This window comes from Euwallacea fornicatus, chromosome 15 (assembly GCF_040115645.1).
Source record: "Euwallacea fornicatus isolate EFF26 chromosome 15, ASM4011564v1, whole genome shotgun sequence".
Classification (NCBI taxonomy): domain Eukaryota; kingdom Metazoa; phylum Arthropoda; class Insecta; order Coleoptera; family Curculionidae; genus Euwallacea; species Euwallacea fornicatus.
In genome coordinates, this window is record NC_089555.1 from 1,973,653 (window position 1) to 1,990,758 (window position 17,106).

At 39.9% G+C, this 17,106-nt stretch overlaps 1 protein-coding gene across 2 annotated transcripts in view; it reads left to right on the forward strand.

Moving 5' to 3' along the window:
• The window catches only part of RhoGAP102A (Rho GTPase activating protein at 102A), a 33,079-nt gene that overhangs the window by 9,482 nt on the left and 6,491 nt on the right, over positions 1-17,106 (forward strand). The window contains exons 3-7 of one of the 2 annotated variants that reach the window (XM_066290574.1): positions 7,389-9,018; positions 9,100-9,239; positions 10,296-10,452; positions 10,505-10,609; positions 13,660-13,844. In XM_066290574.1, the coding sequence (XP_066146671.1) occupies positions 7,410-9,018; positions 9,100-9,239; positions 10,296-10,452; positions 10,505-10,609; positions 13,660-13,844 (2,196 nt within the window). In that variant the 5' untranslated portion in view covers positions 7,389-7,409. Of the gene's footprint in view, positions 1-6,832; positions 9,019-9,099; positions 9,240-10,295; positions 10,453-10,504; positions 10,610-13,659; positions 13,845-17,106 lie in introns of those variants that run through there. The other variant, XM_066290575.1, reaches the window with a different exon arrangement.

The window sequence follows — 17,106 nt, forward strand, 5'->3', positions numbered from 1 at the left end:
GGACAATTTCTCGGAATTGAAAAGTTCTTATCAAAAGATTATATATATGCTTATAAATTGTTTTCCAAAAACTTACCCTTACGGAAATACAGCTCTTCAAAATTTTACAGCGATAATTGTATTTTTTAAATAACTTTTTTTCAGTTGAAGAAAATGAATTAATTTTGGGGCGCTCGTGTATCATACCAAGGTTAATAAGACAAGACTTAACACTTCTTTCTACATCTTCAGGGAGGCGGAGAGAAGGCTAGCCTCATTTCCTTTATCAGTAAACCTTTAAGGTCTTGGAGTTTTTAACTGTTATGTGGTTTATTAGATGTTTGAAGTATTTAAGAAAAAAAGGTACCCAGCGTTAATGTACGGGAACCAAACCGTTTACCAGAAAACGCCATTTTGTCGACACGCTTTACAGAAATAATGGAATTTAGCGTTTATTCTTTACTGTCTCACCTAGATACCAAATCCACAATATACTTGTATTCAAATTGTTTTCAAATAAAGCAAAATAAATTTATTACTCTGAAATAAATTCATTAAATTTCATCAACTGGAAGAAAAGTTTAGGTAACATCACTTTCACCATGAAATTTTGAAGAGCTGTATTTTCGTAAGGGTAAGTTATTCGAAAACAATTTATAAGCATAAGTACAATTTTTAGCCAAAAAGTTTTCATTTCCAGAATATTGCCCGCATTTTTGGAAACTTCCTGTTTAATAGCGCTGTCATGGTTTGCAATCGTGCAGTCCATATTGCCAAATTTCCAAAAATTACTCGCATCATTTCATTTTTCCTTTGTCAAAACATTTGAGCTGAAATAAAATTATTTGCACAAACAGGTGTGTTCCCCCAGCCATGAGATTTTCTCTTCTGGAACTGTTCGGGAATTTTCCGGCAATTTATGCTACAGCCTCCATCCTGAAAATAAATGTGTTGGCGATAATTTGATGACGTCAATACGCACAGGTTACCATAGGTTATTTCCTGGTTAAATGCGTTTCCAAATGGCAGCGACATGTGCACGTTTATAATTAAATGTCTCTCTCTACATGATAAACGAACAAACTCTGATGGAAATAGGTGCTAAAAGTGCGCGCAAATCGGCCTTAGATCATGCCTTTTTATGCTTTATTTCTCTCCAACCGTATTTGATAAACAATACCCGATTTAAAAAAGGTTAATTGCCGATGCATGTGGATCTTTCAGATTTCTCGGATTGTTTATTGATCCAGAAATGCGATTTTTCGCCACTCCGTTACGCAAAAACCCCGTCAATTATCAAGTTTGGACTTGATTCTGGATCAACAACGTAGCGTGACGTTATTGCCTCAAAAGGTGCATTGTTGCTTTGCAATCTGTCGTGGCTAATGTTCTAAACACTACATGGTGACGTTACACCTTGAAATGTTGGCAAGAGCTCTTTGGAAAGGTAACGGTAATATTATGATGCAAAAACTAAAAATAAAAATCGGTGAATATGCGTAATTTATCCAGCTTAATTCCCAGTCCAGGGGTATTTCGCCATCTATCACCTTAGATAACCATCTGGATAGACAACTGTAAAGAGCACAACCACATTATTTCTGGAACGGTAATGCCTGCTGGCCTCTACCGGAAACATTGCGAAAATCCTTGATATTCTGAAAAGTTTGGAAATCGCGATCTGTAGTAAGTGGATTCGCTCGCAAGCAGGTGGTGCCCCCATCTATCCAGAAATAAAACTAGCGGAGACCTTATAGACCTGGATAAAGTGGAGCAAAGGTGAGAGTACATCAGGACTCCATCAGGGCCGTACTTAGAAATGCAATGTTTCTCTTTACAAGATTGATCTATATTTTTTATTAAGTTCGAGTGTATAATTGGAAGATCATGATGGAAAGATCTGCCATGAATTTGAGGAAAGATTTTTTCCGACATTTATCCCCCGTATGCACAGCTGGACAGGCAGCCACCATCTGACCGAGCTTAAAAATAAATCTCGAGTCTGAGAGGCCTCGGTCCGATATAAACACGGGGTACCAATCCAGACTCTAAATTTAGCCCGGTTTATTAATTTTGGTGTAAAAATTCTCTTACGTCATGCTTGCGCTTTAAATAGACGGCCAAGCCTTTTTATTAGACTGATTTCCACGGCAGATTACTATGAGAAAGCGTCTGATGACGTTATGACTAGGAGCTCTTTTTATTTGCTTTTTTCTCACGCTACAGTACGCAATTATAAAGCGAGGATTTCAGGAGGACCTGGCAACACTGCGCAACTTTTTTTAGTCTCAGTTTAAGCTGCGCCTGAAGTGGATCTGTCAGTGTTTGTCATGTTAAGCGCGATGTTGCCGAGTGCCGCGAAAATTCCCAGTAGACGAGAAAGTGATACTGTTACTGAAGTCAATAAAATTACAGACATAGGTATAAAAGTAGTGCCCACTACCAGCCAGAGTCCACATATACATATATATATATATATTTTTTTTGTATAATAAATCTTTATTAGCAAGACTGTTTTAAACATACCCGTTTACTTATTGATACCGAAATAGAATCTTGATTATTTATTGTAATCTGCTATCAAGGTTACGGAGCAATTTTTATTTCAGCCCAAACCAATTTATTTATAACGGCCTTAAGCATGTAAGTGTGACCATGGCATGTACCTTTACACGCGCTTTCGGATATTTTAGGATTGTACGATTATTCAAACTGAGGGCGGTTTACTCTAGACTGTGTAAACAGTGGTTTACAACACACCTACCAATAAAATTGATCGTTTATTGATTTAGACCACGCGGAAAGTTCTAATACATATTGTTGGAATGAGAAACCGCTGTGCAGACATTGCTATAGGTTGTGAGAGAAACGTATGAATTTGATAAGTTACATAGCGTTGATATGGGGATTTTTTCAAAAATGCTCGCTAATATTTCTCTACTTGAAGAATCGTCAATTTAGGGACATTAAGCGATGTAGAAAAATGGATAGAGGATTTTAGGGTGCGTCTCTTTTTTCGAACGAATAGAATGAGTTTTGAGCGCGACGCCTCTCCGCCACGTCATGGAGAAACTTGTATTACTCTGTACACATTTTCCTACTTTTATCTGAGCTTTTTATGAAAAAGCATCTTAAAATTTATACATTCTGACATTCTGGTGAATGTAACGGACAGTTCATCGCGGCGTATTCACCAAAATATCAAAGTGCATGGATATCATGTGCATCAATGTCCATTGATAAACGAAAGGGCACTACGTGTTGCCTGTATTAAGGAGTAAACTAGCACATAATTGGCTATATCCACATAGTGCTAATTTTCCGAATGGATGAGGCTTGATTATAGACGTACATTGCGTGTAGAAAAGAATTGGTGTAACAAATATCCAAATACTCAGGATTTTTCGCCACTAAATCTATAATAAATTTATGAGCTATTTCCTTCAAAATATCGCATAAAATGACATTGAATATGTCTCTCAAGCAGTAAGTTATTTTGAAGTATGTATTGTTAATGCTCAAAAGCATTTATTTCTTCAAAGTACGAAGAGTTACGATGTGCTCAGTTTTTGATGGGTGTTGTTAATAAATTAATTTTTAAAGAATCGATTTGTAAACAAGTAGTGCGTCATTTTTTTTAACGTGCACTTTTTAGCCTGTTTCGTATTAAAGGAACGTTTGTGTAAACAAAGACATAGACGCTGTAAAGTAACACGAAACACGAATGTTGGAAATGTTAGGCAGTAATAGCTTTAAAACGACACAATTCAAGTTCATTGGAAAATAAAAATACCAGGAAGAGTTTATTTTTCCTGTTAGTAATAAGCTTTATGCGATGTACTAGCAGATCGGACTTAAAAAAGACTACCTGGAAATTTTACTACCTACCGAAATGAAAGCGTTTCCTCTTAAACTATGCGGCAGATAAACGACTCTCTTGTGTATATAAAAAAACAAGAGCTTTGAAGATTTCCTCTTGAAGACCGGTGTTGCATAATCCCTGGCATACCATCTGGATAAGTCAAACAAAACTCGTATAAAGCGAAAAGCCGTAAAACAGACGGTTCCATCGCGAAATATGTCGATTACCGGGCCGAAGTATAAACGCCTCTAAAAATAACGGAAAGAAAAATATTATTTTTCATAATGTTCGGGCATGTTTTGATTATAAAAAACCAAAAGTATAAAATATTCTCTATGAAAAGTTTATGTTGGTGTGTGTTGATATAAGCGATTATTTATCTTTGTTCCACGCGTTAATGGGGGAGCTCTAATGATATCTTCTTTTGTCTCTCCAGACCCTAGTGATGATTTCCCACTTCAAATCGTCAGAAATGTCCCTGACAAACCTAGTCAATGGCCAGATTCCGCTTGCTAAAATGGGGGTATTATGGGTTGCCTAACCGGTTGGTTTACTCACAAATATTAATACTAAACTCAAATATTTAGAAGATTGTTTGTTAAGCCTACTTAAGTACAACAAACTCATTGCGACAAATTATGTGCATCTTTGTTTTCCATTTTGATATAGGAATCTCTCTATGCAACCATCCTTATGCAATCTTTTTAAACTGTAACAAATAGACATTTTCAACGGTTTTTCAATTTAAACATATCATGGCCTTAGGTATACAACTATTGGTACACAATTATCACTAGGTGATATCTCATACGTGAGTTTCCTTATCAACCGTCCTCTGATCAAGATTACCTGTTAAAATGTGAAAACTGGGTGTTCTTTTGGTCTATGGCTGTCTTACGTTGGGACAAAGGAAAATTGTGAAGCTGTGGTTGGTTTTTCTAATCCCGGCAAAGGGTCACAATTTTCTTGGTAATGAGCTGGGGAAAGGGCAGGTCCGTCCTAGACACTATGCTTTCCGCTTACCGGGAGTCCTCGTAAAAACTACTTCCACATAACTCTAAACGAAATTGTCCGTTATAGAGATTATGTGCCACTCGCGAGTTTTCTTTCTGGCCTAAGAGAAACTTTTAGAGCTTTAGGGAAGCAAAAAACCTTTCAGTTCCACCCACACTCCCCGTATTTTCAACTCTATCGAATAATTGACCCTGTCCTGGACTATTGCAGAGAGGTCACTTTTTCCCAAGAGAAAACGCAGCTATCGCTCAAACCCAAGTAACATTTCGACGCAGTGATAATGAAGCAATTCTAGAACAACTTCATGAAAGAGTTTGCCCATCATTTCAACCCCCATTTCATAGTATCCAGTACCATTGGTTTGAAAAAATGGGTGAGCAACGTGGTGGCCAATTCAGAGAATCCGAGCTGCATTCCAGACGCTTGGCCCAACTTCAACGAGGGAACGACTTTTTTCAGAGGCTCTGCAATGCTGTGTTTAGCTCTGTGCATGACCTGGTGCTTTACAAATTATTTTGCCCCAAGGAGAATGCCTTACTGAATAAATATTTCCCTGATGCTCCGGAGGTTGAATAGTTGCATAATGTGCCCTTAGCGCTGACCAATAGTCATGAGAGAGTCCCTCATGTGTCCAATATGATGGACTTTGGAGGGTTTCATGTGAATCCTCCCAAATATTTGCCTAAAAATTTAAATCATTTGCTGGACAATGTGTTTGAAGGGATTATTTAGCGTTGTCTGAGGTCTAACATATAACCCTTGATAATGTCGAACAAAATGAAGGTGTCTTTGCTGAAGACCTTAGGAGAGCGGAAAAAGAAGATTTTGGGGAAGTCGGACGAGAGACTTTGGAGAATCACCTGAGTAATTTCCTGACTCAAAGTGGTTTCCGCAACAAACCATTTTGGCTCACAAAAATTTCAAGCTTTTTAGTTCCCACGGGGAACTGCTGAAGACTACCGAAACTGTACATTTTGGGGCAACAATATTGGCCCTTCTGATAATAGGAAAATATAAGATGAACGCTGTTAGGGTAGTAGCTAAAGGGGTGGCGGTTGCGACACGACTTACTAAGGGTCTCAAACTCGTTATGGAAGATGCAAAGTGAGATCTAGTTAATTCATTTTTTTTATCAAGATAATGTTTACAGCTGTTTTTAGGCGCAAAGGGAGAGCCGAGGCGAGGTGAAACCTCCCTAGGGATCGTCCATTTAAACCCACAGCACAAGCGGATTAATTATGCGGCTAGGCATAAGGAGGTACCTCATTCGAGGGTGGCAGAGCTGCACCTACCCTTGTGCAAGTACTATATGCTCGATGTAATCGCTATGATGTTAATTGCGGTCTATCTTAGCAACAACGTTTTGTTTAAATAGATAAGTTGGGCGGTTTGTGTGAACAAGGAAGTTAGGAAAACTGAGAAGGAATAAAATGGAAAAATTTATTATGTGTTTTTATTAATTTAAAAATTTTGGTACGATGCAACAGACATTAAAACAAAAATTATATCCTGGTTTTTTTTTTGCCGGCGGACCCTACACAAATAATCCGAAGGGTTCAAGTCGGGCGAGCTGGGAAGCCATACGTGCGGTGCCTCTCCTATTGAACCAATCCAATATCTGAGGAATGCTTGATCGTGAAATGAGCTTCTTACGCACCAAATGGAAAGTTCGACTTCGCATTCTCCAGATATTTTTTTATAAATCAGAGGCGTCACACGTGAGAAATGGTTTTCAGATTGAAGCGAACAGGCACGGAGCTATTTTGCTTTATAAAATATTAAGATTGGATATTGCCCGCCGCAAAGTAAATTCGTGACGGACTCTGAAGGGCTGCTGATTCTCTTGCAGCTTCTGGTCCTGTTATGGTTATCTCAAAATTTTCATGGTCACCTTTGCAACGGTAAACGAATAACGGGTGGTTGATTGGAGGTTGCAACGCCGTTTTCTCTCTCTAGACGAAGCTGAATATTTCCGTCTATTTTTACGTGGCAACATTGCGAAAACTACTCTGTATCTCTTGCCAAAATCTGATATTTTTGTTTCGAAGTAATTCCACTTTTCCAAGTTGGTGTCTCGCAGTTTTTTGAGTCAGCCGGGCGGTCGGCCGTGCAAATTTTCACGCCGAGAAAAACAGGGGAGCAAACGACCCCCGCTCGCGGGGGCAGAAGTGCCCGTAGGTGTCTTTTAGTGCGGACAAATTAGCAGTGAATCGGTGAATGTTCCCTCAATAGTCGCACACCGCGCTCCGACTTTATTCACAAAATTCACTCATGGGAATTGTACTAAATAATTCCCATCTAAACACTGTCCATAATGCGAGTTGACCTGTCATAGCCTATTTACTTTCGGACGAGCACGTTGTCAGCTGACCGGCCCAAAATCTTACTGAAAAACCTACGCCCGTCTATCTAAAGAGTGTTGCCAAAAATTATCCACTTTTTATCTGATCCGATTGTTTGCCACTGGCGGTGACACACGAGCCCATAATAAAAACGAACCTTATGCAAATCCGTCACGATGCATTTCTGCCAGACCTTCTAGGCAAACTCTGTAATGGCAGAAAGGGCCAGCTCCAAAAGGAAGAGTTTCGGCAGGAGCGCCTCCACCGAGAGCACCGAATATTCCGTGACGATGGGCCGATCTGTGCGCAGGAAAAAGCCCAGAGAACGATGGTTGCTCACCAGGAAAACCTGGAAATATATGGCGGATGCTGGCAGGAAGCTGATACCCGACGGTGCGAAGAACTGCGTCGAGGACATCCCCAAGATCGAGGCTCATTTTCAAGAGCTGTGCAAAAAGGAGACGAAATTCCTGCTATGGAGGAAAAACTCGTATCCCGGAGCAATGGGGTTCAGGAAGAAGCGCAAGCACGCTTTGAGGAAGGGGGGCAGTTGCAGGAAGGCGGCGTCCGAGGGAGAGGTGGATGTTTTGCGGCCTGAACGTCCTAAGGACCTAATGTTCTTGGAGCCGAAAATCCAGGGGAAATTCGACTTGAAGAAGATGAGGGAGGACTTTTTGTGCACCGAACCATCCACCTCTGAAGCTTCTCTCGACCGGGCACATTCCGATGAAAACGAACTGGCAGCAATGCTGGAGCAGTATTTGAAGCTTTCGAACACTCCCACATCCCTCAAGACCGGCTCTCGGGACTTCAATTACGAGGAACTATTCAACAAGCTTCAAACTCATTTGAACATAGTTTCCAGCCGCAACAACTCTCCTTCGAGCCGGGACTATTCCCCCAGTGTCTCTCCTCATTCCAGCTACCAGTCTCTGCATCCCCACGTGACCTTCCAAGGAGATAGCGCTCAAAGAACTGACACCTTGTCCAGGTACTTTGGTCAATACAGCAACAGAGATAAGGTCATTTCTGACCTCTTGACTGACAGGAAAGCTTTGGAGAAGCTATATTTTGACCTCAGGAGGGCTAAAGGGTTTAGAGGGAGAAGAGGGGGGACCGGGTATAATGCTACTGGGGATTATCACTCGTCGCCTACCAGAGGCTTCAATTCCCGGTCAATTTTGGGAGGAGGATTTAGAGAAAAGGGGGGTTACACCCCCAAGCACCCTCCTCCTTTGATTGAGGTTGAGAGTGAGACTTTAGAGATCACTTATCGGGATTGGGGGATTCAGACTCTTCCCGTGCCTGAGATAGTTTTGGTACAATGCGAAAGCGAATTTAAAAAAAAACAGGCAGAGGAGGAGGAGGAGAAGAGAGACAAAGAAGGGGACTTTCGGTTCAGGAGAAGATCTAGCGTGGACCATGACGATGTATCTCAAAGCGTTTCTGACACGATCAAAAGGTATTTGAGGATGGCCAGGAAAAAGAGCGTTGACTCAGAGAAGGCTGTAGGTTTCAAGAGGGTGAACTATGATCGAAACTTGCGCAATATCAAGGCCAAGGGCGAGATAACCAAGCCAGGGGATGATGATGGGTTGAATAAGGGCTGTCAAACCAATGATGAGTGGATACTCACGTATAAAGACCTCAAATTTACTGAGGTCTACGACGTTTCCGATGATAGCAGAGTGTCCAGTGCGAGAAGCAGCATTGACATTGGGATTGTCGAGTCCAAAAGTAGCCCCAGCAGCCCCCCCAGTGTTAAATCTGGGAGCCACGGGTTCTTGAGCCACTTGTTGCATCACGGCAACAAAGATAAAGGTTCGTTAAACAACATTTTGTCCTTTTTCAGCATGTTTCTGAGTTGCATATATACATTGATTGAGGGTTTCTTTGTTGCAGCGGTAACAGCCACAGCCATGCAGAAGAGTAAATCATCGTCGAGTGTGATGCAACAGGGGAGTCTGGCGAAGAAGATCTTTCGGTCGAGGTCCAAGAGCCAGACAAGGCCTGCTCAGACACCTTGCAGTTGGACCAATCGGGTGAGGCCCTCGTTATAGCACTAGAGCGGATTAGATTCAAGAGTCATTTACCTAACGAGTGCGTTAAATAAAGCTTTACATCGCACGATGATTGCGGTGGACCGAATGTCAACGAACGCAGTTCGATGAACAATCAAGTGCGGTAGTAGATAGAATATTTTTATATCTCATGCATGTCAATGTCAAATACCCACAAAAGTTTTGACGTTGACAAATGCCATTTTTCCTACAGATATATTAATGGGCGATTAATAATCTTGACTTTATTAACGCGTTCGCTACATTTATGTCTCGTTAATTAACCACTCTCATTAATGCCCTTGTGCGATTATTTATTGTTTGATACTGAATAATTTTTGGAAATTAAAAAAAAGAAAAGGGAAACTGGTACACGTACAATGTGTTTCAGATATAAATAGTCGTCGGCTCTTGAGTTTCAGTATTCTCGGAAACAAACGATTTATTTTTAATTTCTGTTTAATTACTAACAGTGGCAGTGACTATTATTGAAAATGTCGTGAGATAGTGATGGATCCGTCTGCGAAAGAGGAGGTAAAAGATGGAGGTGCAACTAAGCGAAGGGTTCGAAAGTTTGAAATCTGACGGAAAATGCGGAACTTTCACGCATAAATTTGAAATTTGATTTCTTCTGACACCTGAGGTGAAATGTACTCGTTCTTAGCTTCTTTTGAATGAGAGAAATGAGGGATTTTTGTGGGTTCTACGGGATAATATAAATAGGTTGTAGAGAAAGTTTTTTTCAAACAAAAATGAGCCGCGAAAATATAAAATAAATTATTTTTTAATTAATTTGGCCTTAAATTTAAGGAGTAAAACCTCTTTCCCTCCTCAGCCCTTTAGACAACCCCCAAGCAAAGTAAAAAATCTCCTCTTCCGAGTTTTAAGAAATGCCAGCGACGTCCCTATTCTAATCACATATCACGCGTAGACAGCGCCACGCCCCAAAACGGCCCCATCAACATTTGTTGGGTCTATGGAGATTTCGATCGGAAAAGATATGTCTCAACTTTTACAGCAACTTTTCCTCTGATCCAGGGTAATTGTGTGTGGAACAGCGTCTCGGGCCGACAGGTGATCCTCCAAGACACCAATTTATTGCATTTAACCGAGGTGGAGAGGAAGGTCCTTCAGAAAGTTGCCATTGCGAAGCTGCAGGCCCTGAACCTGGGCGTGACCGTTAAAGTTCCTACAGGTACCCTAAGCTAAATTTACGTGAAGTTTCTAAATCAGCGGTGAATTTGCAGAAAACGTCGGCTCGGTCCCCGCGAAGAAGCGCCGGCCTTACGGGCTGAAGAAGAAGTCCTTTACCACCAGCATCTTCGACAGCGGCAGGAAGGATTTGGATAAAGGTGAGGGGGGGTATTTCTTGATCGGGCGAGTAGGAATTCGTGCTGTCATTCTTGTCAAACGTGAACGAGTGCAACATGTGACTTTTCGCAGGTAGACTGCGAAAATATTTTGCAGGTCGAAAATAGCGCGGCATATTTTTGCGGTCGCTCAGACCGTGACACCATAAAGAAACAATTACCAGTATTTTCGTGTTAGTATTGAGTACTCCACGCTAGTAATGTATAATTAAACCGTGGCCTTTCAATTGCCAATATTCGCACTGTTTATTTGTTTTCCTGGCGATTAGACGGGAAATATTTCAAATAGCTTTCTCTCAGGTTAATAGCAGCACAATTCATAGAAGCTCCGAAAACATTAGAAAGAGCGAGGCATATTTCCGCTTAGCGACCGTCGGAGCTTCGTGAGGGCTCTAAAATAAAGAGCTCTCTAACGTGATGCACGAATTGAAAAATTTCACTTATCGGAATAAATTTAATTTCCTCCAAAACAGCATAACATGTGTACCTATCAATTAGCTCGAGGGAGAGCTCTTGACGTCAATTTAAATATGTATTTATTAGCATTCCTAGAATATCTCGATTGTGTGCATCAAAAACTGTGCAGGTAACATTAATTTCGTCTCCAGAGAAATTCGAGCAATTTAATTTGCCAGCATCGGTCCGAAATATAACAAAATAGCTGCCTAAAACAAAACCGCGTGTTATTTTCCGCAATTTTTATTGGCATTGGTCGTACACGTATGAATGCATTGTATTTTTATCCTTGTCCATGCAACTGACAAATACTTTCCAGACTGTCGGCTCGTGTTACTCCAACGGGTGCAATCGCATCCAGAAAATACAGGCTGTCCCGGATGAGAGTGCGTTCCCCATGGATCTCGTAAGCGGCGCGAGGTAGTGACGTGATTAAATCGGGGAAAAGTTGCGCCTTTCTGTGTCCGGCAAAATCACGTTTTTCCAATTCGAACAATTCCGATATCGTCACTTTTTCCCCTCTTCAAGACGTTGTTTTCAGGTTTCCGAAACCATCATCAACTTTATTGTTATTTTTTTTTTATTAGTCGACAAATTTTACTTCACGCTCGGTAAATTGAATTTTTTTCCTGAACCCAACGATATGCCATACTTAGAATTTATTCCCAAAATCTTATTTTCCACTTTCCAACATCGCATGGCTTTTATTCGGCACTGTGAGTAGCTTTAAAAGTAACTTGTTCAGATCTTCCACTTGGTGAACGACAAAAAACCATAAAAAAACCATTTAAGAATATTTTTTATGTTCAAATATTCCGCTTTCATTAGGCAAACGCAAATAACAGCGCTAAACAATTTCCTCCATAACGCTGTTTAGCATCTACCGGAGTTGTTTTCTGTATTGCAAGTCGACCTGCAACCTCCAATACATAGTTTTCGAACGTCTTACGGCAAATTTCATTTTTAGACAATACCCAGAAGAAAAAGTCAATTGGTGCATTATCGGGACATCGCGGAGGCCGGTTTACGGTACCCTTAGTAGAAAGTAAATTATTTTGAAGCCGGCCTCTTAAATATTCACTATTACTACGTCTAGAGTTATGGGGAGTCCGATCTTGGTGGAACCACATGTTACGGGTTACTGCTAAAGGAGGGTCGTTCAGAATATCCTCTTTTTCTTTTTTATTTTTTGTTTAGTTTCTAAAAACTGTCCATACCTTTCCGAATTTATAGTTACCTCATGAATTATGGATCCAATATTTCGTGTTCCGCCAATACCGTGCCGCACATTAAATCCCAAACGCTGTTGATATCTGGATGTTCGAGTGTGATTTTAATTTTTCGTTGCCCGATGTTGATAATTTTTTTCCATTAAAAATGCCATTTTTTGAGCAATAACCCTGGTGCGTCGACAAAATTTGATAAGAGAAATGATAATCTTCGTGACATTGTCACCTAAACCGTTCGCAAAAGTTTCTTCTACGCTCAAAGTCCCCAGGAAACGAACTTTGAGAGCTTTGATACTTATAAGTGTGGTATCTTTGTTTACGAGGAATTCTCTTTGCTACCGTTTTAGCAACAGCACGATCATTTTCAATACTTCAAAAACTTCCGTTATTATTTTTTTCTGCCGCAAGCAAAACAGCAGTTTCCTGTTCAAGTTTAAAATTTTCTTTGGCGAGGCCATAACGGTTTATTAAACGAACCATATTTGTTTAAATTTGTAATTAATCGCTTAAAAATCAACCAGTTGAGTTGACGTTGTTCGGGATATTTTTGAAAATGTTGCATCTCGGTTTAGCAATAATTTTTTATGATTTTTAGTATAACGACAAAGCACATCAAATTCCCCTTTTTTGGAATAATCTTCCAGTGCATTAAATTTTACTGCACGAAAATATGACAACAATGGACGATTATTAAGTAACAATACTTAAATATACGTAATTGACAAGTATTGACGGTAACTAGGTGACAGATCTAGACAAATTACTTCAAAGCCCTCTCATGATGTCAAATGAAAATTAGGTTATGTTAGAAAACGGAAGATCAGATTTCTTGGACTAAACCATTCAATAAACCGGAAGTATCATATATATCGTTGGATTCAGAAAAGAAGTAGAATTTACTGAGCGTAAACTAAAATTTGTTGACTATTAAAACAAAATTAATGATGGTTTCGAGGAAACGAAACGTCGGATCGAAAACATGAAAACATCATCTTGTAGATGCGAAAAAGTGGCAACGAGAGTATTAAATTTATTCTAAAATATATTTTTTAATAAAATCGCAAAACAATAAAAATCGCGATATATCGGTTTTTCTCAAATGTCTTCGGATCCATTCGGAATTTTTCAAATTTGAAAATACGATTTGGTGGAACGCAGAAAGGCGCAATTTTTCTGCAATTTAACCATCTCCTTATCTCTTATAGTTTACGAGATCCCTGTAAAGTGCATCGTTATCCGGGTCGGCCTGTGTGCAAGAAGTGCGCTGTGGCACACAGCTTGTTACATATTTCTCAACAAGTTCCCTTTCATTAAAACATTGTTCTTGAGATGTAACTGAAATTCCAGATGGCCACAATCCAAGTGGAGGTCTAGTGTTCGGCATTCCTTTAACGCAATGCGTGGAAAATGACAGGCTTCGAAGTGCAGGCAGGACGGACTTGGTCAGTTCTCCAGAAGAGAGGACGAACATTGCCAGGCATGGATCTAGATCCAGTTTTAGTTCGCTTATTGATTCGACCAGAGGAGATGAGGTAGGTACTACCCTGGGCCAGCTGCGACCCCGAATTGTCCCCAAGTCTCAGTTTTTTCTCGTTGCATCGGCAACGTTGTTGCCTTATCTGCCGACAAAATTATCAAAGAGTGATGTGTCACATAAGAAAACGTCAATGGCGAGTTTGCCATTTCATCGACAGTGTAGACGGTTTGAGCCATAAGATTTGTCGGTGAGTTGTTACCGATCTAGATCGAGTTACAACTCGTTTATTGACTCGCTCAGAGGAGATGAGGTAGGTACCGTCCTCGTCATCTGCAGCCCTTAGTTGTGCTCATGCCGCAATTTCCTCTCGTTGCATCGGCAACGTTGTTCCCTTAGTTGCCAGCGAAGCTGTCAAAGAATGACGTGTCACGTATAAAAAAGAACGTCAGTCGCGGGGTTGCCATTTCGCTGAAAGTTTAGGCAATCTGAGCCATAAGATTTGTCGGTGAGTTTTTACTGCGCAAGACGTTCCTTCCTGACCAAAATCTGGAAAAATTCCTGCATGGATTTTAAAATAATTCTCGTTCTATTATCGGACGTCTTATTTATTTTGTGAAAAAACACGATCCGAAATTTTAGTGGCCTGTTTAAAAATTTAATTTGTATTTTATAGTGGTCCAAATGTTCTCTCGTCCCGAGCTTTCGAATTTCGAAATCGTCGACAAACGGAGAGTTTTTGCAGGAATTTATCTCCACTCATTTTGGCTTCATTCACGCTGATCCCAACGCGGAAACTTCCCAAGCCCTCCGACAAACACTCGATTATGGAGAAACATTATGCTACGTAAGAATCCGCGTAATCCTGTCATTTGCATGGCAGAATTGAATAAAAGTAACCGAATTAGACATCCAGAAAACTCCATGATGTTCGGTTACTTAATTTGCTGACGTGTCGCTGCTTGCTTCATCTTGTAGCTTTGACGTCATTCTTGAGTCCACTTGTCAAATCAAACTGGATTTCGTTTCGAAACGTGCTGGTTTTAACAGTGTTGGTTACATGACTATGTGGGATATTTTCAGAAGTGTCATTGCGTAACGGGAAACTGGGACACCAATGTTCGTCCGGTATACGCAAAATATACATGATATTCGTTATAAGAAAAATTCCAAATGTACAGTGGTGGCGAAAAGTATGGAAACTTTACTTATTTTAAAATTTTCAAGTTTTGTCGCATCGAAAGAAAGCAATTAACATTTGATGGAAAAGACAATGTCAAACAATACTAAATAACAAAACGCTCCACATTGCCTCTATTACTCTTCAACGAAAAACTGCCGATCAAAAGTATGGAAACTAAAATAGTCGCACTCTTTTTTTTTTAATAACTTTTGCCTTAATGACCGTTGCACATCGTCGTGACATAGAATCCACTAGAAAAGCTCAATATTGCACAGAGATATTTTTCAATTTTTCATCTAATATACACTATTGAATACTTCATTAACGCTACTAACCTTGTTTCGATGCACTTGTCGATCCAAATGCTCCGAGAAATTCTCTATGGGATTTAGATCTGGTGACTGGGACGGTCAATCCATTAGAGGGGCAGCATTTTGATTTAACCAATTGTTAACTAAATACGGATTGTGCTAAGGCTCATTATCTTGCTGCAAAAACCCATAGCAACAGCATTTCTTCTTCAACATAAGGCAACGTATATATTATTTTTCAACACGTCTCGACAGACGAAACGATCTACAGGGTGAGTCGGGAGGATCGTGCCAAACTTCAGGAACGTGTTGTACTTGAAAAATAAATGTAAAAAAACTCAAATGTTGTTATCCGATTTTCGTTTGTTTACAAGTTATAGCGTAAATACATTTTTTTAACTAGGATTCTATTTACCATAAACGTACCTTTCCTGGACGTTGGATTGATCGTGGTGGCCCTATTAGTTGGCCTCCAAGGTCTCCAGACCTCGCATCACTAGACTATTGTTTGTGGGGTTGGTTTAAAACTGAAGTGTACAGAGTAAAAGTGGACACTCAAGATGCACTAATTCGACGCATTAGAAATGCTGAAGCTGCTATCAAAGAAAGACATGAAACAATCAGGAGCGCAACGAATGCTCTTCATAGACGAAGCCGAAAATGTTTAGAAGTTAATGGCGATATTTTTGAACATTTACTACGATATCCAAACGTTAATTTATGGAATTTCTTATGAAATTTATAAATGTTTTCAATTTTATGTTTTAATTTTATTTACGCTATAACTTGTAAACAAACGAAAATCAGATAACAACATTTGAGTTTTTTTATATTTATTTTTCATGTACAACACGCTCCTGAAGTTTGGCACGATCCTGCCGACTCACCCTGTATAATACCTTTGATTTGAATTATCGGCCCGGTACCGAAGGTCTCGAAAGCAACCCCACACTATTACGCTGCCCCCTCCGCGTTTTATAGTAGGTATGTGATATTTACAATCATATATTTCACTTTTTGGTCTTCTGGCATATTTTTTGTCATCACTTCCAAATGGCTGGAACTTACTTTCAACACTAAAAAGAACAGTGTGTCATTTGGCTGGTGACCAGGATAGATGTTCACGTGCAAATTGAAGTCGCGCCATTCGATTCTTTAATCAAATTAAAGATTTTTTTGCTGCAATTCTTCCAAACAATCCCTGAGCATGTCGACGTCGCTCGACAGTTTGTGACGATACCAAAATGCCCATATCGCTCATTTCTCTAGCGATTTCAGTAGACTTCCTTGGATCTGCCAACGGAAGTCGTTTCATAATTTTTTTCTGCTCTTTTAGTTCACACTGTAGGTCTTCCTGGCTCCAAGTCAAACGCAGTTGAGCCTCTTCGATTGTGTTTTTGAATTTTTTTTTGAAATAGACCCCTTTAAAATGTTTCAATTTCGACTTGGGCAAATTTGCGTTGCTCCTGCCTTTTGCAGCTCTATTATTTTATTTCTGAAGCCCGATGAAAAATACTTTTTGTTGCCCGTAGCACTCGAAGACATTCGCCACAAACAGATCTATTCGAGTCAAAGTAAAACGAAATAGAACCCATTTTGCTTTTAGTTTCCGTACTTTTGACCGACCCAATTTACGTCTTATTTCTAAAAAAGCCCAAATGGCCAACGTACCACGAATATTTTCAAGAAATACTTTCTCGATCTATACCGTATGAAGTTTGAGCACAGCAAGATTTTAAATAATAACGTTGTTGTCATGTTGCTTAAGAAATAATAAGTTTCCCTACTTTTGGCCCCCGCTCTACGCTCAGCTAGTTCATCCCTGT